Source organism: Oncorhynchus keta, chromosome 17, assembly GCF_023373465.1.
Source record: "Oncorhynchus keta strain PuntledgeMale-10-30-2019 chromosome 17, Oket_V2, whole genome shotgun sequence".
Classification (NCBI taxonomy): domain Eukaryota; kingdom Metazoa; phylum Chordata; class Actinopteri; order Salmoniformes; family Salmonidae; genus Oncorhynchus; species Oncorhynchus keta.
In genome coordinates this window covers 60,265,244-60,289,313 of record NC_068437.1, presented here as the reverse complement: position 1 = coordinate 60,289,313, position 24,070 = coordinate 60,265,244, and the positions used below count along the sequence as shown (strand labels likewise).

General features: G+C 44.3%; 1 protein-coding gene across 1 annotated transcript in view; it reads right to left on the bottom strand.

Moving 5' to 3' along the window:
* Positions 1 to 15,327, bottom strand: part of LOC118372099 (transient receptor potential cation channel subfamily M member 1-like) — a 140,961-nt gene extending 125,634 nt beyond the window's left edge. The window contains exon 1 of the mRNA XM_052467055.1: positions 15,241 to 15,327. Coding sequence (XP_052323015.1) covers positions 15,241 to 15,327 — 87 coding nt within the window. The remainder of the gene's footprint in view (positions 1 to 15,240) is intronic.
* Positions 15,328 to 24,070: the final 8,743 nt, after the last annotated feature.

The window sequence follows — 24,070 nt, the reverse complement described above, 5'->3', positions numbered from 1 at the left end:
ACCTGGACTCACTCCTGACACTATCACCATTAGCGCTCACTGGACTCACCTGGACTCACTCCTGACACCATCACCATTAGCGCTCACTGGACTCACCTGGACTCACTCCTGACACCATCACTATGAGCATTAGCGCTCACTGGACTCACCTGGACTCACTCCTGACACCATCACCATTAGCGCTCACTGGACTCACCTGGACTCACTCCTGACACCATCACCATTAGCGCTCACTGGACTCACCTGGACTCACTCCTGACACCATCACTATGAGCATTAGCGCTCACTGGACTCACTCCTGACACCATCACTATGAGCATTAGCGCTCACTGGACTCACTCCTGACACCACCACTATGAGCTTTAGCGCTCACTGGACTCACTCCTGACACCACCACTATGAGCATTAGCGCTCACTGGACTCACCTGGACTCACTCCTGACACCATCACTATGAGCATTAGCGCTCACTGGACTCACCTGGACTCACTCCTGACACCATCACTATGAGCATTAGCGCTCACTGGACTCACTCCTGACACCATCACTATGAGCATTAGCGCTCACTGGACTCACCTGGACTCACTCCTGACACCATCACTATGAGCATTAGCGCTCACTGGACTCACTCCTGACACCATCACTATGAGGATTAGCGCTCACTGGACTCACTCCTGACACCATCACTATGAGCATTAGCGCTCACTGGACTCACTCCTGACACCACCACTATGAGCATTAGCGCTCACTGGACTCACCTGGACTCACTCCTGACACCATCACTATGAGCATTAGCACTCACTGGACTCACTCCTGACACCATCACTGAACATTAGCGCTCACTGGACTCACTCCTGACACCATCACTATGAGCATTAGCGCTCACTGGACTCACCTGGACTCACTCCTGACACCATCACTATGAGCATTAGCGCTCACTGGACTCACTCCTGACACCATCACTATGAGGATTAGCGCTCACTGGACTCACTCCTGACACCATCACTATGAGCATTAGCGCTCACTGGACTCACTCCTGACACCACCACTATGAGCATTAGCGCTCACTGGACTCACCTGGACTCACTCCTGACACCATCACTATGAGCATTAGCGCTCACTGGACTCACCTGGACTCACTCCTGACACCATCACTATGAGCATTAGCGCTCACTGGACTCACTCCTGACACCATCACTATGAGCATTAGCGCTCACTGGACTCACCTGGACTCACTCCTGACACCATCACTATGAGCATTAGCGCTCACTGGACTCACTCCTGACACCATCACTATGAGCATTAGCGCTCACTGGACTCACTCCTGACACCATCACTATGAGCATTAGCGCTCACTGGACTCACCTGGACTCACTCCTGACACCATCACTATGAGCATTAGCGCTCACTGGACTCACTCCTGACACCATCACTATGAGCATTAGCGCTCACTGGACTCACCTGGACTCACTCCTGACACCATCACTATGAGCATTAGCGCTCACTGGACTCACTCCAGACACCATCACTATGAGCATTAGCGCTCACTGGACTCACTCCTGACACCATCACTATGAGCATTAACGCTCACTGGACTCACTCCTGACAAAATCACTATGAGCATTAGCGCTCACTGGACTCACTCCTGACACCATCACTATGAGCATTAGCGCTCACTGGACTCACTCCTGACACCATCACTATGAGCATTAGCGCTCACTGGACTCACTCCTGACACCATCACTATGAGCATTAGCGCTCACTGGACTCACTCCTGACACCACCACTATGAGCATTAGCGCTCACTGGACTCACCTGGACTCACTCCTGACACCATCACTATGAGCATTAGCACTCACTGGACTCACTCCTGACACCATCACTGAACATTAGCGCTCACTGGACTCACTCCTGACACCATCACTATGAGCATTAGCGCTCACTGGACTCACCTGGACTCACTCCTGACACCATCACTATGAGCATTAGCGCTCACTGGACTCACTCCTGACACCATCACTATGAGCATTAGCGCTCACTGGACTCACTCCTGACACCATCACTATGAGCATTAGCGCTCACTGGACTCACCTGGACTCACTCCTGACACCATCACTATGAGCATTAGCGCTCACTGGACTCACTCCTGACACCATCACTATGAGCATTAGCGCTCACTGGACTCACCTGGACTCACTCCTGACACAATCACTATGAGCATTAGCACTCACTGGACTCACTCCTGACACCATCACTATGAGCATTAGCACTCACTGGACTCACTCCTGACACCATCACTATGAGCATTAGCGCTCACTGGACTCACTCCTGACACCACCACTATGAGCATTAGCGCTCACTGGACTCACTCCTGACACCATCACTATGAGAATTAGCGCTCACTGGACTCACCTGGACTCACTCCTGACACCATCACTATGAGCATTAGCGCTCACTGGACTCACCTGGACTCACTCCTGACACCATCACTATGAGCATTAGCGCTCACTGGACTCCTCTGGACTCCTTCACTTTGTTGATTGCCTCCCCTATTTCTGTCTGCTCCTCAGTCTGTTCCCTGTGTCAGCATTGATGTCGTTATTTTTCCAGACGCTGTTCCTGTCCTGTTTCATGTCCGTTATTCATTAAATGTTCTCCTGTACCTGCTTCTCGTCTAACAGCCTTGATCCTTACAACAGGAATGAAATCATCAACATATACTGATCACAATTTTCACTAATGCTTCAGAAGTCTGTTTGAAAGCATTATCCAAATCCATAAGCTGTAGTCATCACAATATAAAAGCCATATCTAGGAAAACCAAGGGTTCCAATGTCTGGGCCAAATATCATTTATAAGAGGTCATAAAATATGTTTTGTAGTGATTCCTATGTTGTTGATGTAAATAATATTTGTTGATCCGTGGTGTGTAATGAGGAGCAACCAGACGCTGCTGGTCTGTGGTGTGTAATGAGGAGCAACCAGACGCTGCTGGTATGTGGTGTGTAATGAGGAGCAACCAGACGCTGCTGGTCTGTGGTGTGTAATGAGGAGCAACCAGACGCTGCTGGTCTGTGGTGTGTAATGAGGAGCAACCAGACGCTGCTGGTCTGTGGTGTGTAATGAGGAGCAACCAGACGCTGCTGGTCTGTGGTGTGTAATGAGGAGCAACCAGACGCTGCTGGTCTGTGGTGTGTAATGAGGAGCAACCAGACGCTGCTGGTCTGTGGTGTGTAATGAGGAACAACCAGACGCTGCTGGTCTGTGGTGTGTAATGAGGAGCAACCAGACGCTGCTGGTCTGTGGTGTGTAATGAGGAGCAACCAGACGCTGCTGGTCTGTGGTGTGTAATGAGGAGCAACCAGACGCTGCTGGTCTGTGGTGTGTAATGAGGAGCAACCAGACGCTGCAGGTCTGTGGTGTGTAATGAGGAACAACCAGACGCTGCACTTGACACATTTATGAAATTGTTTATCCCAGTTACTAATAAGCACAAACCCATTAAGAGAATGACAGTAAAAACTGTTAAATACCTCTGGATTGATGAAAAATTGAAAAATTGTACGATTGAGATGGATGAGGCAAAATAAATGGCAAATAGGTCTCTGTACAACCGACTGGCAAACGTCCTGAAAATTATTGAGAAATCATGTGACTAAACTGAATAAAAAGAAGAAACTACACTATGAAACATAGATAAGTTACAAAGAATGATAGTAAAAAAAGTTCAGCACCTTAAATGACATTTTTGCCAAAAAGGAAAACTGCTCTCCATCATTCATTGAATCAGATGGCTCATTCATAACAAAACTCACTGATATTGCCAACTACTTCAATGATTTATTAATTGGCAAGATTAGCAAATTCAGGCATGACATGCAAGCAACAAACGCTGACACCACATTCAAGTATATCTGACCAAATTATGAAAGACAAGCATTGTAATTTTGAATTCCGTAAAGTATATTTGGAAGAGGTGAAAAAAAGTATTGTTGTCTATCAACAATGACAAACCTCCAGGGTCTGACAACTTGGATTGAAAATTACTAAGGATAATAGCAGATGATATTGCCACTCCTATTTTCCACATCTTCATTTTAAACCTACTAGAGAGCTTGTGCACTCAGACCTGGAGGGAAGCTAAAGTTATTCCCCTACCTAAGAATAGTGAAGCCCCCATTACTGGGTCAAAAAGCCGACCAATCAACCTGTTACCAACACTTTATAAAGTTTTGGAAAAAATGGTGCTTGACCAGATACAATGTTATTTTACAGTTAACAAATTAACAACAGATTTTCAGCACCCTTATAGGGAAGGACATTCAACAAGCACAGCACTTACAGAAATGACTGAGGATTGGCTGAGAGAAATTGATGATAAAAATAATGTGGGGGCTGTATTGTTAGACTTAAGTGATACTTTTGACATTATCGATTATAGTCTGTAGCTGGAAAAATGTATGTGTTATGGCTTTACACCCCCTTCTATATTGTGGATAAATAGTTACCTGTCTAACAGAACACAGAGGGTGTTCTTTCACGGAAGCCTCTCCAACAGAATCCAGGTAGAATCAGGAATTCCCCAGGGCAGCTGTCTTGGTCCCTTTTAAAAATATTTTTGACATGCCACTGGCTTTGTGTCTATGTATGCTGATGACTAAACACTTTGCACGGCAGCTACCACAGTGAGTGAAATGACTGCAACACTTATTAACAAAGACCTCAGGAGGCTGAAGAAATTTGTCTTGTTTCCAAAAACACCCACAAACTTTTACAGATGCACTATCGAGAAGGCAAGGTCAGTACAGGTGTATCAAAGCGGGGACCGAGAGACAGAATCTGTTTTTCAATCTCAAGGTCATCAGACTGTTTAACAGCCACCACTAACATTTACATTTAAATTTAAGTCATTTAGCAGACGCTCTTATCCAGAGCGACTTACAAATTGGTGCATTCACCTTATGACATCCAGTGGAACAGCCACTTTACAATAGTGCATCTAAATCTTTTAGGGGGGGTGAGAAGGATTACTTATCCTATCCTAGGTATTCCTTAAAGAGGTGGGGTTTCAGGTGTCTCCGGAAGGTGGTGATTGACTCCGCTGTCCTGGCGTCGTGAGGGAGTTTGTTCCACCATTGGGGGGCCAGAGCAGCGAACAGTTTTGACTGGGCTGAGCGGGAACTGTACTTCCTCAGTGGTAGGGAGGCGAGCAGGCCAGAGGTGGATGAACGCAGTGCCCTTGTTTGGGTGTAGGGCCTGATCAGAGCCTGGAGGTACTGAGGTGCCGTTCCCCTCACAGCTCCGTAGGCAAGCACCATGGTCTTGTAGCGGATGCGAGCTTCAACTGGAAGCCAGTGGAGAGAGCGGAGGAGCGGGGTGACGTGAGAGAACTTGGGAAGGTTGAACACCAGACGGGCTGCGGCGTTCTGGATGAGTTGTAGGGGTTTAATGGCACAGGCAGGGAGCCCAGCCAACAGCGAGTTGCAGTAATCCAGACGGGAGATGACAAGTGCCTGGATTAGGACCTGCGCCGCTTCCTGTGTGAGGCAGGGTCGTACTCTGCGGATGTTGTAGAGCATGAACCTACAAGAACGGGCCACCGCCTTGATATTAGTTGAGAACGACAGGGTGTTGTCCAGGATCACGCCAAGGTTCTTAGCGCTCTGGGAGGAGGACACAATGGAGTTGTCAACCGTGATGGCGAGATCATGGAACGGGCAGTCCTTCCCCGGGAGGAAGAGCAGCTCCGTCTTGCCGAGGTTCAGCTTGAGGTGGTGATCCGTCATCCACACTGATATGTCTGCCAGACATGCAGAGATGCGATTCGCCACCTGGTCATCAGAAGGGGGAAAGGAGAAGATTAATTGTGTGTCGTCTGCATAGCAATGATAGGAGAGACCATGTGAGGTTATGACAGAGCCAAGTGACTTGGTGTATAGCGAGAATAGGAGAGGGCCTAGAACAGAGCCCTGGGGGACACCAGTGGTGAGAGCGCGTGGTGAGGAGACAGATTCTCGCCACGCCACCTGGTAGGAGCGACCTGTCAGGTAGGACGCAATCCAAGCGTGGGCCGCGCCGGGAGATGCCCAACTCGGAGAGGGTGGAGAGGAGGATCTGATGGTTCACAGTATCGAAGGCAGCCGATAGGTCTAGAAAGATGAGAGCAGAGGAGAGAGAGTTAGCTTTAGCAGTGCGGAGCGCCTCCGTGATGCAGAGAAGAGCAGTCTCAGTTGAATGACTAGTCTTGAAACCTGACTGATTTGGATCAAGAAGGTCATTCTGAGAGAGATAGCGGTAGAGCTGGCCAAGGACGGCACGTTCAAGAGTTTTGGAGAGAAAAGAAAGAAGGGATACTGGTCTGTAGTTGTTGACATCGGAGGGATCGAGTGTAGGTTTTTTCAGAAGGGTGCAACTCTCGCTCTCTTGAGGACGGAAGGGACGTAGCCAGCGGTCAGGGATGAGTTGATGGGCGAGGTGAGGTAAGGGAGAAGGTCTCCGGAAATGGTCTGGAGAAGAGAGGAGGGGATAGGGTCAAGCGGGCAGGTTGTTGGGCGGCCGGCCGTCTCAAGACGCAAGATTTCATCTGGAGAGAGGGGAGAAAGAGGTCAGAGCACAGGGTAGGGCAGTGTGAGCAGAACCAGCGGTGTCGTTTGACTTAGCAAACGAGGATCGGATGTCGTCGACCTTCTTTTCAAAATGGTTGACGAAGTCATCTGCAGAGAGGGAGGGGGGGGAGGAGGATTCAGGAGGGAAGAGAAGGTGGCAAAGAGCTTCCTAGGGTTAGAGGCAGATGCTTGGAATTTAGAGTGGTAGAAAGTGGCTTTAGCAGCAGAGACAGAGGAGGAAAATGTAGAGAGGAGGGAGTGAAAGGATGCCAGGTCCGCAGGGAGGCGAGTTTTCCTCCATTTCCGCTCGGCTGCCCGGAGCCCTGTTCTGTGAGCTCGCAATGAGTCGTCGAGCCACGGAGCGGGAGGGGAGGACCGAGCCGGCCTGGAGGATAGGGGACATAGAGAGTCAAAGGATGCAGAAAGGGAGGAGAGGAGGGTTGAGGAGGCAGAATCAGGAGATAGGTTGGAGAAGGTTTGAGCAGAGGGAAGAGATGATAGGATGGAAGAGGAGAGAGTAGCGGGGGAGAGAGAGCGAAGGTTGGGACGGCGCGATACCATCCGAGTAGGGGCAGTGTGGGAAGTGTTGGATGAGAGCGAGAGGGAAAAGGATACAAGGTAGTGGTCGGAGACTTGGAGGGGAGTTGCAATGGGGTTAGTGGAAGAACAGCATCTAGTAAAAGATGAGGTCGAGCGTATTGCCTGCCTTGTGAGTAGGGGGGGAAGGTGAGAGGGTGAGGTCAAAAGAGGAGAGGAGTGGAAAGAAGGAGGCAGAGAGGAATGAGTCAAAGGTAGACGTGGGGAGGTTAAAGTCGCCCAGAACTGTGAGAGGTGAGCCGTCCTCAGGAAAGGAGCTTATCAAGGCATCAAGCTCATTGATGAACTCTCCGAGGGAACCTGGAGGGCGATAAATGATAAGGATGTTAAGCTTGAAAGGGCTGGTAACTGTGACAGCATGGAATTCAAAGGAGGCGATAGACAGATGGGTAAGGGGAGAAAGAGAGAATGACCACTTGGGAGAGATGAGGATCCCGGTGCCACCACCCCGCTGACCAGAAGCTCTCGGGGTGTGCGAGAACACGTGGGCGGACGAAGAGAGAGCAGTAGGAGTAGCAGTGTTATCTGTGGTGATCCATGTTTCCGTCAGTGCCAAGAAGTCGAGGAACTGGAGGGAGGCATAGGCTGAGATGAACTCTGCCTTGTTGGCCGCAGATCGGCAGTTCCAGAGGCTACCGGAGACCTGGAACTCCACATGGGTCGTGCGCGCTGGGACCACCAGATTAGGGTGTCCGCGGCCACGCGGTGTGGAGCGTTTGTATGGTCTGTGCAGAGAGGAGATAACAGGGATAGACAGACACATAGTTGACAGGCTACAGAAGAGGCTACGCTAATGCAAGGAGATTGGAATGACAAGTGGACTACACGTCTCGAATGTTCAGAAAGTTAAGCTTACGTAGCAAGAATCTTATTGACTAAAATGATTAAAATTATACAGTACTGCTGAAGTAGGCTAGCTGGCAGTGGCTGCGTTGTTGACACTACACTAATCAAGTCGTTCCGTTGAGTGTAATAGTTTCTACAGTGCTACTATTCGGGGCCTAGCTGGCTAGCTAGCAGTGTTGATTACGTTACGTTGCGTTAAAAGAACGACAATAGCAAATCAAACCGTTGTGCTGTAATGAAATGAAATGAAAATGTGATACTACCTGTGGAGCGAAGCGGAATGCGACCGGGTTGTTGTTGGCTAGCTGTTAGCTGTTAGCTGTTAGCTAGCTAGCAGTGTCTCCTACGTTAAGGATGACAAATAGCTGGCTAGCTAACCTCGGTAAATTAAGATAATCACTCTAAGACTACACACTCTAAACTACACAATTATCTTGGATACGAAGACAGCAAAGACAACTATGTAGCTAGCTAACACTACACTAATCAAGTCGTTCAGTTGAGTGTAATAGTTCCTACGGTGCTGCTATACGGTGGACGTTAGCTATGTGGCTAGCTGCAGTAGACTACGTTAGGACGACGAAATACGATAATTACGCAATTATCTTTGATACAAAGACGGCTATGTAGCTAGCTAAGAAGAAATTGCTAAGATTAGACAAATCAAACCGTTGTACTATAATGAAATGTAATGAAAAGTAATGAAAAGTAATACTACCTGTGGACCGAAGTGTGTGGACTAACATTGAATGGCTGCTTCCAACATACTGATTCAACTCCAGCCAGTTTAATAATGGAAATATTGATGTAATAAATGTATCACCAGCCACTATAAACAATGCCACTTTATATAATGTTTACATAGCCTACATTACTCATCTCATATGTATATACTGTACTCTATACCATCTACTGCATCTTGTTTACATACCCTACATTACTCATCTCAAATGTATATACTGTACTCTATACCATCTACTGCATCTTGTTTACATACCCTACATTACTCATCTCATATGTATATACTGTACTCTATATCATCTACTGCATCTTGTTTACATACCCTACATTACTCATCTCATATGTATATACTGTACTCTGTACCAACTACTGCATCTTGTTTACATACCCTACATTACTCATCTCATATGTATATACTGTACTTTATACCATCTACTGCATCTTGCCTATGCCTTTCGGCCATCACTCATTCAAATATTTAATATTTATTTTAATCAGTCCTTTACACTTGTGTGTATAAGGTGGTTCTTGTGAAATTGTTAGGTTAGATTACTTGTTAGATATTACTGCATGGTCGGAACTAAAAGCACAAGCATTTTACTTCACTCACATTAACATCTGCTAACTATGTGTATGTGACAAATAACATTTGATTTAATTTGATTTGAAGAGCTGCAGTTCGTTTCAGAATGGGTTGTAAGGAATACGTTCATTCTAAGTATTTCAAAAAACTAAAGGCATTGTGTTTGGGACAAATCATTCACTAAACCCTAAACTCAACTAAATATTGTAATGAATAATGTGGTAATTGAGCAAGTTGAAAAGTCTAAACAGCTTGGAACAACCCTTGATTGTAACTGTCATGGTCAAAACATAATGATACAATAGTAACTAGGATGGGGAGAAGTCTGTCCATAGAAGCGCTGCTCTACATTCTAAACAGCGCTATCAACTAGGCAGGTCCTACAGGCCCTAGTTTTGTCGTACCTGGACTACTGTTCAGTCGTGTGGTCAGGTGCCACAAAGAGGGACTTAGGAAAATAGCAATTGGCTCAGAACAGGGCAGCACGGCTGGCCCTTGGATGAACACAGAGAGCTAATTTAATCATTTGCATGTTAATCTCTGCCGACTCAAACTGGAGGAGAGATTGACTTCATCACTACTTGTATTTATGAGAGGTATTGACATGTTGAATGCAAAGAGCTGTCTGTTTGAACTACTGGCACATAGCTCAGACACCCATGCATACCCCAAAATACATGCCACCAGACGTCCCATCACAGTCCCCAAGTCCAGAACAGCAGCAGCTAATTGGCAAACAAATAATCTATCCTGTTGCCTAGTCACGTTATCCTTACCTATATGTACAAATCTACCTAAATTACCTCGTACCCCAGCACATCGACTCAGTACTGGTACTCCCTGTATATAATCATGTTATTACCTCATACCCCAGCACATTGACTCAGTACTGGTACTCCCTTTATATAGTCATGTTATTACTTCGTACCCCTGCACATCGCCTAAGTACTTGTACTTGTATATAGACATGTATTTACCTCGTACCCCTGCACATCGCCTCAGTACTGGTACTCCCTTTATATAGTCATGTTATTACTTCGTACCCCTGCACATCGCCTAAGTACTTGTACTTGTATATAGACATGTATTTACCTCGTACCCCAGCACATCGACTCAGTACTGGTACTCCCTTTATATAGTCATGTTATTACTTCGTACCCCTGCACATCGCCTAAGTACTTGTACTTGTATATAGACATGTATTTACCTCGTACCCCTGCACATCGCCTCAGTACTGGTACTCCCTTTATATAGTCATGTTATTACTTCGTACCCCTGCACATCGCCTAAGTACTTGTACTTGTATATAGACATATATTTACTTCGTACCCCTGCACATCGCCTCAGTACTGGTACTCCCTTTATATAGTCATGTTATTACTTCGTACCCCTGCATATTGACTCAGTACTGGTACTCCCTGTATATAGTCATGTTATTACTTCGTACCCCTGCACATCGCCTAAGTACTTGTACTTGTATATAGACATGTATTTACTTCGTACCCCAGCACATCGCCTCAGTACTGGTACTCCCTGTATATAGCCATGTTATTACCTCGTACCCCTGCATATTGACTCAGTACTGGTACTCCCTGTATATACACATGTAATTACCTCGTACCCCAGCACTTCGACTCGGTACTGGTAATCCTTGTATATAGCCATGTTATTACCTGGTACTTATGGTATATACCCATGTTATTACCTCATACCCCTGACTCGTACTGTTTGTGCATATAGCCATGCTATTACCTGGAACCTCCTCTATATATCAATATTATTACCTGGAATTTCCTGTAAATATTCATGCTATTTCCTGGTACTCCCTGTGTACAGCCATGTTATTACCTGGTACTCCCTGTACATGCCCATGTTATTACCTGGTACTCTCTGTACATGCCCATGTTATTACCTGGTACTTCCTGTACATGCCCATGTTATTACCTGGTACTCTCTGTACATGCCCATGTTATTACCTAGTACTTCCTGTACATGCCCATGTTATTACCTGGTACTCTCTGTACATGCCCATGTTATTACCTAGTACTTCCTGTACATGCCCATGTTATTACCTGGTACTCTCTGTACATACCCATGTTATTACCTGGTACTCCCTGTACATACCCATGTTATTACCTGGTACTTCCTGTACATACCCATGTTATTACCTGGTACTTCCTGTATTTAGCCATGTTATTACCTGGTAATTCCTGTACATGCCCATGTTATTACCTGGTACTTCCTGTACATGCCCATGTTATTACCTGGTACTCTCTGTACATGCCCATGTTATTACCTGGTACTTCCTGTACATGCCCATGTTATTACCTGGTACTCTCTGTACATGCCCATGTTATTACCTAGTACTTCCTGTACATGCCCATGTTATTACCTGGTACTCTCTGTACATGCCCATGTTATTACCTAGTACTTCCTGTACATGCCCATGTTATTACCTGGTACTCTCTGTACATACCCATGTTATTACCTGGTACTCCCTGTACATACCCATGTTATTACCTGGTACTTCCTGTACATACCCATGTTATTACCTGGTACTTCCTGTATATAGCTATTGTTTTACCTGGTACTCCCTGTATATAGCCATGTTATTACCTGGTACTCCCTGTATATAGCCATGTTATTACCTGGTACTCCCTGTATATAGCCATGTTATTACCTGGTACTTCCTGTACATACCCATGTTATTACCTGGTACTCCCTGTATATAACCATGTTATTACCTGGTACTCCCTGTATATAGCCATGTTATTACCTGGTACTCCCTGTATATAGCCATGTTATTACCTGGTACTTCCTGTACATACCCATGTTATTACCTGGTACTCCCTGTATATAACCATGTTATTACCTGGTACTCCCTGTATATAGCCATGTTATTACCTGGTACTCCCTGTATATAGCCATGTTATTACCTGGTACTTCCTGTACATACCCATGTTATTACCTGGTACTCCCTGTACATACCCATGTTATTACCTGGTACTCCCTGTATATAGCCATGTTATTACGAGGTACTTCCTGTACATAGCCATGTTATTACCTGGTACTCCCTGTATATAACCATGTTATTACCTGGTACTTCCTTTATATAGCCATGTTATTACCTGGTACTTATGGTATATACCCATGTTATTACCTCATACCCCTGACTCGTACTGTTTGTGCATATAGCCATGCTATTACCTGGAACCTCCTCTATATATCAATATTATTACCTGGAATTTCCTGTAAATATTCATGTTATTACCTGGTACTCCCTGTATATAGCCATGTTATTACCTGGTACTCCCTGTATATAGCCATGTTATTACCTGGTACTTCCTGTACATACCCATGTTATTACCTGGTACTCCCTGTATATAGCCATGTTATTACCTGGTACTTCCTGTACATACCCATGTTATTACCTGGTACTCCCTGTATATAGCCATGTTATTACCTGGTACTTATGGTATATACCCATGTTATTACCTCATACCCCTGACTCGTACTGTTTGTGCATATAGCCATGCTATTACCTGGAACCTCCTCTATATATCAATATTATTACCTGGAATTTCCTGTAAATATTCATGCTATTTCCTGGTACTCGCTGTGTACAGCCATGTTATTACCTGGTACTTCCTGTATATAGCCATGTTATTACCTGGTACTTCCTGTACATACCCATGTTATTACCTGGTACTCCCTGTACATACCCATGTTATTACCTGGTACTCCCTGTATATAGCCATGTTATTACCTGGTACTCCCTGTATATAGCCATGTTATTACCTGGTACTTATGGTATATACCCATGTTATTACCTCATACCCCTGACTCGTACTGTTTGTGCATATAGCCATGCTATTACCTGGAACCTCCTCTATATATCAATATTATTACCTGGAATTTCCTGTAAATATTCATGTTATTACCTGGTACTCCCTGTATATAGCCATGTTATTACATGGTACTTCCTGTACATGCCCATGTTATTACATGGTACTCCCTGTATTTAGCCATGTTATTACCTGGTACTTCCTGTACATACCCATGTTATTACCTGGTACTCCCTGTATATAACCATGTTATTACATGGTACTCCCTGTATATGGCCATGTTATTACCTGGTACTTCCTGTATATAGCTATTGTTTTACCTGGTACTCCCTGTACATAGCCATGTTATTACCTGGTACTCCCTGTATATAGCCATGTTATTACCTGGTACTTCCTGTATATAGCCATGTTATTACCTGGTACTCCCTGTATATGGCCATGTTATTACCTGGTACTTCCTGTATATAGCTATTATTTTACCTGGTACTTCCTGTATATAGCTATTGTTTTACCTGGTACTCCCTGTACATACCCATGTTATTACCTGGTACTTCCTGTACATAGCCATAGCTCCAGTTTCAACTGTTCTGCCTTACTATTATTTGACCATGCTGGTCATTTATGAACATTTGAACATCTTGGCCATGTTCTGTTATAATCTCCACCCGGCACAGCCAGAAGAGGACTGGCCAGCCCACATAGCCTGGTTCCTCTCTAGGTTTCTTCCTAGGTTTTGGCCTTTCTAGGGAGTTTTTCCTAGCCACCGTGCTTCTACACCTGCATTGCTTGCTGTTTGGGGTTTTAGGCTGGGTTTCTGTACAGCACTTTGAGATATCAGCTGATGTACGAAGGGCTATATAAATACATTTGATTTGATTTGATTTGATTACCTGGTACGCCCTGTACATAACCATGTTAATAACTGGGACTCCCTTTATATAGCCATGTTATTACCTTGTACTTCCTGCATATAGTAATTTTATTACATTGTACTTCCTGCACACAGCCATGTTATTTTTACTTGGTATTACTATTCACTGTGTATTTATAACCCCTGTCACTTTCTATTTATTTTTTATTTATTTTTATCTTGAAGTCTGCATGGTTGGAAAATGACCCATAAGTAAGCATTTCACTGTTCGTCTACACCTTTTGGCAGAATCACCTGTTGAACATCAGCCAATCACTAACACTACAGACATAATCACCTGTTGAACATCAGCCAATCACTAACACTACAGACATAATCACCTGTTGAACATCAGCCAATCACTAACACTACAGGCATAATCACCTATTGAACATCAGCCAATCACTAACACTACAGGCATAATCACCTGTTGAACATCAGCCAATCACTAACACTACAGACATAATCACCTGTTGAACATCAGCCAATCACTAACACTACAGACATAATCACCTGTTGAACATCAGCCAATCACTAACACTACTGACATAATCACCTGTTGAATATGGAGCAGTGACAGCTCCATGCATGACAATAGACCATTGGTTAGCCAGCTAGTCAACAAGCCAGTCATTCAGACAGTCAGCTAGTCAGTTAGCCAGTCAGTCAGACAGTCAGCTAGTCAGTCAGACAGTCAGCTAGTCAATTAGCCAGTTAGTCAGTCAGTTAGTCAGACAGTCAGTTAGTCAGACAGTCAGTTAGTCAGACAGTCAGTTAGTCAGTCAGACAGTTAGTCAGTCAGTTAGTCAGTCAGACAGTTAATAAGTCAGCTTGTCAGTCAGTCAGGCAGCAGTCAGTTAGTCAGTCAGACAGTTAATAAGTCAGCTTGTCAGTCAGTCAGGCAGCAGTCAGTTATTCAATTAGCCAGTTAGTCAGTCAGACAATCAGTCAGTTAGTTAGTCAGTCAGTGAGTCAGTCAGTCCAACAGTTAGTTAGTCAGGCAGTCAGACAGTCTGTCAGTCAGACAGTCAGTTTGTCAGTCCGACAGTCAGTCAGTCAGACAGTTAGTCAGTTCAACAGTCAGTCAGACAGTCAGATAGTTAGTCTCCTCTTACCCTATTGGAGGCACTGGATGCCGAGCGTTTGATGGAAACTCGTTTAAAGGAGCCGCTGCCCCACTTCCCTCCGGCTCCCTTCTCCATTCTCGTGTCAGTTCTCCATGTGTCTGGTAGCACCTCACAGGTGGGCCTTGTCTGGTAACACCTTACAGATGGGCCTTGTCTGGTAACACCTCACAGATGGGCCTTGTCTGGTAACACCTTACAGATGGGCCTTGTCTGGTAACACCTCACAGATGGGCCTTGTCTGGTAACACCTTACAGATGGGCCCTTTCTGGTAGAACCTCACAGGTGGACCCTTTCTGGTGGCACTTACAGAAACATAGTCTCTGGTTCTAATTCACAGCAACGTAGCTCAGTATTTTATCTCAGCACAGCATGGCGTGTCAATAGAGACGTCCTCTGTCTGCTGTTTAAAAGTCAGCAGTAGCAGCAGCGAATATTCAGCAGAACTATGGCAGAGCAGAGTCCCCGGGAGTCAGAGCAGTGAGAATTCAAGCGTTGGGGAGACAGTCCAGAATAGAGCATCCTATCCCTCCTTTCCTCAGCCCTCTCTGCCGCTCCAGAAGCAATTGACAAAATACAGAGACACAGGATAGAAATCACTAGATGACATGTGGCTGGGATGCAGCTTTGGACCTCTCTCCTCTCCTCTGCAGTACGGCGCTCTAATCGGGCTTAATGCCACAGCTGTTGGAGCTTCAGTCTAATGGATGGAGATTTAGCAAATGGTTATTGAAGGTAAATCTACTTTGGCACAATGCTGCACACCAGACGCCCCCTCCCCCTCACACCACTGCCCCAAAAAAGGCTTATAAAGAGAGAGGGCATGGAGGCTAGGGAGCCAAGAGACCAGGGTTAGCAGTGTCAGAAAGAGTTGGGACAGCCCTAAGTCTCATGCCTGCTGAAATTCAGCATCACTACTTCAAGGGAAATATAGTGTTCTTCTAACAAAGATATCTAAATATATTTCAGGATGTTGTGTATCTCTGACAGAATAGCTTCTGACACCATTTACTCCTTCTAAAATACTTTGACACTATTTACCCATTCTACAATATCTTCTGGAACTATTTATTAATTCTACAATATCTTATCACACTATTTATTCATTCTACAATGTATTCGGACACTATTTACCTTCTGACACTCTGTGCGGCAGGTAGCCTAGTGGTTAGAGTGTTGGGATAGTAACTGAAAGGTTGCTAAATTGAATCCCTGAGCTGACAAGTTAAAAATCTGTCTTTCTGCCCTTGAACAAGGCAGTTAACCCACTGTTCCTAGACCAGTTAACCCACTGTTCCTAGACCAGTTAACCCACTGTTCCTAGACCAGTTAACCCACTGTTCCTAGACCAGTTAACCCACTGTTCCTAGACCAGTTAACCCACTGTTCCTAGACCAGTTAACCCACTGTTCCTAGACCAGTTAACCCACTGTTCCTAGACCAGTTAACCCACTGTTCCTAGACCAGTTAACCCACTGTTCCTAGACCAGTTAACCCACTGTTCCTAGGCTGTCAATGTAAATATGAATTTGTTCTGAACTGACTTGCCATATAAAATAAATATCTACTGACACTATTTTCCAATTCTACAATACCTTCTGATACTATTTATCCGCTCTACAATCCCTTCTGACAATATGTATCGATTCTACAATATCTTCATACCCTTTTACATATTCTATAATGCCTTCTGACATTACTTACATTCTGACACTATTTACCCATTCTACTTGCATATTGAACAATATCTTTTGACAACACCTCCATCAGGCAGTGGAAAGCAAAGGCTACCTTTTTCAAACAGAAATTTGCATCCTGCAGCACAAACTCCAAAAGGTTCTGGGGACACTGTAAAGTCCATGGAGAATAAGAGCACCTCCTCCCAGCTGACCACTGCACTGAGGCTAGGAAACACTGTCACCCCCGATAAATCCATAATAATTGAGAATTGCAATAAGCATTTTTCCACGGCTGGCCATGCTTTCCACCTGACTACACCTAACCTGCTCGACAGCCCTGCACCCCCCACAGCAACTTGCCCAAGCCTCCCCTATTTCTCCTTCACCCAAACCCAGACAGCTGATGTTCTGAAAGAGCTGCAAAATCTGGACCCCTACAAATGAGCAGGACTAGACAATCTGGACCCTCTCCTTCTAAAATGATAAGCCAATATTGTTGCAACTAACCTCCAAACAAGCTTCATTTTTTAATTGTATTTATTTATTTCACCTTTATTTAACCAGTTAGGCTAGTTGAGTTCTCATTTGCAACTGCGACCTGGCATAAAGCATAAAGCAAAGCAGTGTGACAACACAGTTACACATGGAGTAAACAATAAACAAGCCAATAACACAAACAAGTCAATGACACATTAGAAAAAAGAAAGTCTATAAACAGTGTGTGCAAAAGGCATGAGGAGGTAGGCAATAAATAGGCCATTGTAGCGAATAATTACAATTTAGCAGATTAACACTGGAGTGATAAATGAGCAGATAATGATGTGCAAGTAGAGATACTGGTGTGCAACAGAGCAGAAAAGTAAATAAAATAAAAACAATATCGGGATGAGGTAGGTAGTTTGGGTGGGCTATTTACGGATGGACTATGTACAGCTGCAGCGATTGTTTAGGTTCAACCTCTTGAAAGGGATATCAACCAGATCCCCTTTTCTACGTCTACAGCATTTTGACGTAGTTTCACGCCTTCATGTTGATGAATGAGCGTAAACGACGACATTGCGTAAGTGGCCAGCTGAGGGCTCTCAGAGTGATTCTTGCGTAAAAGACAGAGGTAGTCATTTTTCCTCTCACTCCTAGTGAAAAGCCAATTGTCCCGGTTGATATATTATCGAATAGATATTTGAAAAACACCTTGAGGATTGATTATAAAAAATGTTTTCCATGTTTCTGTCGATATTATGGATATAATTAGATTTTTTTTCCCGGCGTTGGCGTGACCGCTATTTCCGGGTGGATTTCTCAACATAACCTGGAACAAAAAGGGAACATTTGCTGTCTAACTGGGAGTCTCGTGAGTGAAAACATTCGAAGCTCATCAAAGGTAAACTAATCATTTGATTGCTTTTCAGATTTCCGTGACCAAGCTTCCTGCTGCTAGCTGGACATAATGCTATGCTAGGCTATCGATAAATTTACACAAACGCTTGTCTTGCTTTGGCTGTAAAGCATCATTTCAAAATCTGAGATTACAGGGTGATTAACAAAAGGCTAAGCTGTGTTTCACTATATTTCATGAATATTAATATTTTCTAGTAATATTTTTTGACCGTTGCGCTATGCTAATTAGTGTAGTTGATGACAATTCTCCCGGATCCGGGATGGGTTAAGGAGAAGTCTATCTTTAATTCTGTGAATAACAGTTGTATCTTTTATCAATGTTAATTATGATTATTTCTGCAAAATCACCGGATGTTTGGAATCAACATTACTGCACGAAAGGCGCCAATGTAAACTGAGATTTTTGGATAAATATACACGTTATCGAACAAAACATACATGTATTGTGTAACATGATGTCTTATGAGTGTCATCTGATGAAGATCATCAAAGGTTAGTGATTAATTTTATCTATATTTCTGCTTTTTGTGACTCCTATCTTTGGAGTGTGTTTTTTTCGACTTGGCTATGACCTAACATATGTTGTGACCTAACATATTTTATGATGCTATAACCCCAGATAAAGCACTGATAGAGATCCCTCTAGTCAATGCACGGGTGCAGTGTCCTTCTTCTCCACAAAGTAGAACCCTGTGGAACCTTGTGGGAGAAGAAGACAGATGGCAAGGGAGCAAGGGAGTCCCCAATGTAGGTCTCCATCACGTTGGTCTCTGGTCCCGACAGCGAGTACAGTTGTCCCTGAGGCGGAGTCGTGCTAGGGAGAAGGTAAATCCTGCAGTCATAAGGTCCGTGCGGCAGGAGCAAACTGGCCCGGTCTCCAGCCCATGATAACAATAGTAGACCAGTTAATGAGAGGATTGTGTCACTGGAGCCGGGAGAATCCTAATACCACGGGAATCTGAGGGGACTTGATGAACAGGAACTGGATAGCCTCGCTGTTGGTTGGTGGGAGTTGTGTTGTGGGTGACTACGCCTATAGAGCAACCGTCCAGCGCTCTACCATCCATGGGAATAGAGAGGGGCTGAGTGGGGATGTTCAGATTATACGCCAGGGTAGCGTCCAACAGGCTCTCGCCGGCCCCAGAGTCACGGAGAGATTTGGACTGGTCTCCCAACAGCAGAATCACATGAAAAGGGGTGCGAGCAAGGGAAGCAGGAACGTTTTCCATATGGCCCACCAGAGTACTCGCTTCTACCGGTGAGCCTGTTTTTTTAACCTCTTACCTCCACCCGACACGCAGGCGTCCCATCTAGACATCTGGAAATGCAAATGCGCTACGCTAAATGCTAATAGCACTCGTTAAAACTCAAACGTTCATTAAAACACACATGCAGGGTACTGAATTAAAGCTACACTCATTGTGAATCCAGCCAACAAGTCAGATTTTTAAAATGCTTTTCGGCGAAAGCATGTGAAGCTATTATCTGATAGCATGCAACAACCCTAAAGACCCGCAGGGGACGTAAACAAATTAATTAGCATAGTCGGCGCTACACAAAATGCAGAAATAAAATATAAAACATTCATTACCTTTGACGATCTTCTTTGTTGGCACTCCTAGATGTCCCATAAACATCACTATTGGGTCTTTTTTTTCGATTAAATCGGTCCATATATAGCCTAGATATCGATCTATGAAGACTGTGTGATCAAGGAAAAAAACAGCGTTTTATAACGCAACGTCATTTTTTTAAATGAAAAAAGTCGACGATAAACTTTCACAAAACACTTCGAAATACTTTTGTAATGCAACTTTAGGTATTAGCAAACGTTAATAATCGATCAAATTGATCACGGGGCGATGTATATTCTATAGCTCTACGTCTTGATATAATGTCCGGATAAATCTCAACCAAAATATCCGGTCGGAGACCGGAAGAAATGGGCTGTCTCTTTTTCGTTTGACCAAGAAACAAAGCCTAGGCAAATGACAAGACTGTTGACATCGTGTGGAAGCTGTAGGTATTGCAAACTCGGCTCCAGGTAATGTGGTTTCCATTCAACAATACATTCAAGTGGCGCATTGATATATTTTCCAGTTTTCAGTGATTAGATTTTCCTGCGCTTTTAGATGAAATGCACGTTCTGTTATAGTCACAGCCGTGATTTAACCAGTTTTAGAAATGTCAGTGTTTTGTATCCACACATACTAATCATATGCATATACTATATTCCTGGCATGAGTAGCAGGGCGCTGAAATGTTATATAACAGAATGTTCGAAAAAGTAGGGGGTCGACTTAAGAGGTTAATGACTCCAACCTAAGTTTACAGTCATGGCCAAAAGTTTTGAGAATGACACAAATATGAATTTTCAGTCTGCTGCCTCAGTTTGTATGATGGCAATTTGCATATACTCCAGAATGTTATGAAGAGTGATCAGATGAATTGCAATTAATTGCAAAGTCCCTCTTTGCCATGCAAATGAACTGAATCCCCCCCAAATATTTTCCACTGCATTTCAGCCCTGCCACAAAAGGACCAGCTGACATCATGTCAGTGATTCTCTCATTAACACAGGTTTGAGTATTGACAAGGACAAGTCTGGAGATCACTTTGTCATGCTGATTGAGATCGAATAACAGACTGGAAGCTTCAAAATGAGGGTGGTGCTTGGAATTATTGTTCTTCCTCTGTCAACCATGGTTACCGGCAAGGAAACACGTCCCGTCATCATTGCTTTGCACAAAAAGGGCTTCACAGGCACGGATATTGCTGCCAGTAAGATTGCACCAAAATCAACCATTTATCGGATCATCAAGAACTTCAAGGAGAGCAGTTCAATTGTTGTGAAGAAGGCTTCAGGGTGCCCAAGAAAGTCCAGCGAGTGCCAGGACCGTCTCCTACAGTTGATTCAGCTGTGGGATCGAAGTATCACCAGTACAGAGCTTGCTCAGGAATGGCAACAGGCAGGTGTGAGTGCATCTGCATGCACAGTGAGGCAAATACTTTTGTTGGATGGCCTGGTGTCAAGAAGGGCAGCAAATGTCGTTTTCTCAGATGAATCCCTTTTCCAATTGTTTTCGGGCTTCCGGAAAAAAGCTTGTACGGAGAAGACAAGGTGAGCGCTACCATCAGAACGGTGTCATGCCAACAGTAAAGCAGCCTGAAACCGACCATGTGTGAGGTTGCTTCTCAGCCAAGGGAGTTGGCTCACTCACAATTATGTCTAAGAACACAGCCTTGAATAAAGAAAGGTACCAACACATCCTCCGAGAGCAACTTCTCCCAACCATCCAGGAACAGTTTGGTGACAAACAATGCCTTTTCCAGCATGATGGAGCACCTTGCCATAAGGCAAAAGTGATAACTAAGTGGCATCAATATTTTGGGTCCATGGGCAGGAAACTCTTCGAAATACTTAATCCAGACCTTAATCCCTTTGAGAATTTGTGGTCAATCCTCTAGAGGCGGGTGGACAAACAAAAACCCACAAATTCTGACAAACTCCAAGCATTGATTATGGAAGAATGGGCTGCCATCAGTCAGGACGTGGCCAGAAGTTAATTAACAGCTTGTCAGGGCGGATTGCAGCATTTTACACATGAATGGCCGCTCATTCGACAGAATTGCAATGTTGAAAACACTCGATCCGTCAGGGAGTAATTCAGAAAGTATCTTGTTTGTTCACCAGAGATCAAAGTCTTTTGTAGTTATAGCCTGTTATAACAGATAGGTCAGATGTACCAATGGTTGTTTGATTGGGAAAATGACATTAAAATGGTTCTTTCCGAGTACCAACCGGTGGTTCTCGGTCACTTTTACCAGACTAAAGAACAGCTACAGACTGAATGTTCCTGTGTAGTTGACTAGCATCACTACTCTGGACAGTTCTGACTTATACTATGTGGACAACTACAAATACCTAGGTGTCTGGTTAGACTGTAAACTCTCCTTCCAGACTCACATTAGGCATCTTCAATCCAACATTAAACCTAGAATCGGCTTCATATTTCTCAACAAAGCCGACTTCACTCATGCTGCCAAACATACCATTGTAAAACTGACTATCCTACCGATCCCTTGACTTCATTTACAAAATAACCTCCAACTCTCTACTCAGCATATTGGATGCAGTCTATCACAGTGCCATGCGTTTTGTCACCAAAGCCCCATATACTACCCACAACTGTGACCTGTATATTCTCGTTGGCTGGCCCTCACTACATATTCGTCGCCAAACCCACTGGCTCCAGGTCATCAATTTAAATCAATCAATCAAGTTTTTGCTAGGTAAAGCCCAGCCTTATCTCAGTTCACTGTTCACCATAGCAACACTCAACCATAGCACAGGCTCCAGCAGGTAAATTTCATTGGTCATCCCCAAAGCCAACACTTCCTTTGGCTGCCTTTCCTTACAGTTCTCTGCTGCCAGTGACTAGAACAAATTGCAAAAATCAATGAAAGCGGAGTCTTATATCTCCCTCTCTAACTTTAAGCATCAGCTGTCAGAGGAGCTTACCGATCACTGTACCTGTACAATCTGTAAATAGCACACCCAACTACCCCCTCCCCATATTAATAATATATAATAATAATATAATAATAATATATGCCATTTAGCAGACGCTTTTATCCAAAGCGACTTACAGTCATGTGTGCATACATTCTACGTATGGGTGGTCCCGGGGATCGAACCCACTACCCTGGCGTTACAAGCGCCATGCTCTACCAACTGAGCTCCTTTCTCTTTTGCACCCCAGTATCTCTACTTGCACATCATCAACTGCACATCTATCACTCCAGTGTTAATGCTAAATTGTAGTTATTTCACCTCTATGGCCTATGCATTGCCTTACCACCCTATTCTTCTACAATTACACACAGTACATAGATTTTTCTGTTGTGTTTGACTGTACGTCTGTTTATGTGTAACTCTGTGTTGTTGATTTTGTCACATGGCCTTGCTTTATCTTGGCCAGGTCGCAGTTGTAAATGAGATCTTGTTCTCAACTGGTCTACCTGGTTAAAAACATTTTTAAAAATTAAAGTCTTTATCTTCTTCAATGGAGGAAGTTTCAGCTCACGCTGTTGGTCTCGCTGGCCTATAGAATGGTAACCATTTCAGCGTGGGGACGCACTTCCTCACGTTCTCTGTCTTTAGTCTTGTCGATTTCATAACCATTTGTGACGTCGGTTACACACCGTCCACCTGCTTGTAAATTTCATCACGAGTCCTATTTAAGCACTTGGGGAAAAGTGTTCCCTCCTTTTGTCTGTGCTCAAGTGGGCGTGGCTTGGTTAAGACTTCATATGAAAAACATTTCTCTCATTTAGACGTCTAACATCACATTACATCTTATCACAAATAGTTTCATATTTAATCATATAAATTCCCCATCGTTTGGATGTCATTTTGATCCCTGTGAAATATACACATTCAATGATAGTTATTTTGCTCTACTGTCCTTAGTTACTGTCACGACTCCGACCGAAGGACACTCCCCTTCCCGTTCGGGTGGCGCTCGGTGGTCGTCGTCGCCGGCCTACTAGCTGCCACTGATTCTTTTCTCCCCCTCCTTATGTGTTGATTGAGTACACCTGTTTTGAGTTGGTGATAATTAGTGAGGCTTTATTAGTCAGCCGGCCCGCCTGGTTCTTTGTGCGGGATTGATTATTGTAAACCTGGTGTTTGCATTAGATGTACATGTTTGTGTATTTAGTGCAAGACTGTTTTCGTTTC